Source organism: Centruroides vittatus, unplaced genomic scaffold (assembly GCF_030686945.1).
Source record: "Centruroides vittatus isolate TY-2023 unplaced genomic scaffold, ASM3068694v2 contig_7, whole genome shotgun sequence".
Classification (NCBI taxonomy): domain Eukaryota; kingdom Metazoa; phylum Arthropoda; class Arachnida; order Scorpiones; family Buthidae; genus Centruroides; species Centruroides vittatus.
The window spans coordinates 491,692-493,824 of record NW_027122442.1 but is presented as its reverse complement, the minus strand read 5'-3'; the positions used below and the strand labels follow the sequence as shown (position 1 = coordinate 493,824).

At 32.8% G+C, this 2,133-nt stretch overlaps 1 protein-coding gene across 1 annotated transcript; it reads right to left on the bottom strand.

Annotated features, from left to right (window-relative positions):
* Window positions 1–975: 975 nt before the first annotated feature.
* LOC136980398 (SCAN domain-containing protein 3-like) lies at window positions 976–2,133 on the bottom strand. The gene has a single exon (XM_067276505.1). The coding sequence runs from the start codon at window positions 2,131–2,133 to the stop codon at window positions 976–978; it is 1,158 nt and encodes a 385-aa protein (XP_067132606.1).

The following is a 2,133-nucleotide window of genomic DNA, read 5'->3' as shown; positions in this document are numbered from 1 at the left end:
TTTATTTTCTCGGCTGTTACTTAAAGCAGCGAGAAAGTATGGCGATCGGTCAAAGAATGATCCTTCATGATTTGTACATTTTTGGACTCGTGGACCTTGAAATTACGAGAAATGCGAAGAAATTCGGGGGGAAGGGTCTGCATGTATTGATGTAGTGTGTGTGTTGCACAATTTTGTTCACCCTGTTTGAAGCCTAATAACCCTTGTGCTTTTTTGTCAAAAATTTTAGGAATTTTGCAGGAAGAGTTCGTGTATTACGGGAATTGATTCGATTAAATTTTGGTGGTTAAAGTTCGAGAAGGTTGGGAGATAATGGGGATCGTGTGTATCTCCAGTAGGGTCGGACCTAATGACGATTTTACTCGTTATTAGCATTTACAGTGTTTTCTCTTTTTGTAAAACTCATCTCTACCCTCAAAATTAAGCTTTTTGCCATTCGATAATAATTAAAAATATAAAACTTATTTAAATATAACTTTGCAAAGAAACGTACATAAAAATAACATTGAATACTCTCTACTTTTTAAATCTTAAAATAATTCACTTAGCTCCCTGCCAGTGGCTAAGGGATAGAGTCGTTTGAAGGGAAGTCGTTATACGATATTTTGGTGTGTAGCTTCCACCAGCTAAACCGGGTGAAGTTGGTGCTCTGTAAAGCGCATGCGCTAATGCCTATAATCTGGATGCTTTACACCAGTGTTTCTCAACCTTTTTGGACCAAACGCCCCCTTTGTAAGACCCGCTTCTTAATTCGCCCCCTATAAATTTTAACTGATAAAAATTGTACGATAATCCCTAATATAAGGTAGATTACATTAGGCGTTAGTAAGATATATCCAAAGAAATTTGAAAGGAACAATAGTAGAATAACATTTATTAGTTATAAATTTAATTTAATTTACAAAAAAAGTAAGATACATAAAGTAATGTGTTTTAATTTTAACATAACAAAGAAATAATAAACTAAATGAAATTTTAATGAGAACCTTGAGGTTGGTGATCTTGACAAAGTTTAATAATATTGGGTTCTAATTTTGACAGATATAATCTTAAGTCACCTTGTTGGCAAATGTTGAGGCGATTTCTTTGCTTAGTCAGCATTTGAGAAACCGCACTAAAACCCTTTTCCACTAGGTATGACGTTGGAAATGCCATGATTAATAGTCTTATTTCTATCCATAGTCTCTGAAATGTGTTAGTACTGCTAATTTTTATCCAAAATTCTTCTAAAGTACTATGTTCAAATGAATGTTTCGCTTCTACATTTGCCTGCAAATCTATTAATATTTCTTGAATGTGCGAAGGAGCATTAGTAGGATCAGCACTAAATGGATTAATAACCCAATCAGGAATATGAATATTTTCAACATCTTTAAACCGAAGTTTCATATCTACAATTAGGCTTTCCAAATGCTTATAATAAACTGCAATATTTTCGTCCTGTACAATTATATTACTTAAACAGGGAAATAAAGAAAAATCTTTTCTACCCATGTTATTTTTATAGAGACTTAATTTATTTATAAAACCAATAATTAAACTTTTCACTTTAATTATGGTCACATTGTTTCCTTGCAGTTTCAAAAGTAATTCATTTATTTTTGCATATATATCTGCCAAATAAGCTATGTCACTCTTTAAAACAGATATCTCCATTGGAAAATTATAATTTGTTGATTCTAAATAACTAATGACTGTATCAAATAAGTTGAACATTCTTCTGAGGCAACTTCCTTTAGATAGCCACCTGACCTCCGTGTGCAATAATAGGCGCTCATATTCTTCATCATTTTCATGGCAAAGTTGCCGAAATAATCTATCATTAAGTGGGTGTGCTTTTATTTTGTTAATTATTGATTTTACTAAATTCATTGTTTCATGTAATCTCCCGCCAATGGATTTGGCAACCAAGTGTTGCCTATGAATTATACAATGAATTGTAAAGATATTTGGATTTTCTTCCTTCAACATGGTTAGAAAACCACGATGACGTCCTACCATCGAAGGGGCACCATCCGTTGCACAGGCCAATATATTTTTCAAAGGAATTTGTTTTTCATCAAAATACGTTTTAAAACATTCATATATTGATGTGCCTTTCGTATCAGTGACTAAATGTCTGCAGAATAACAT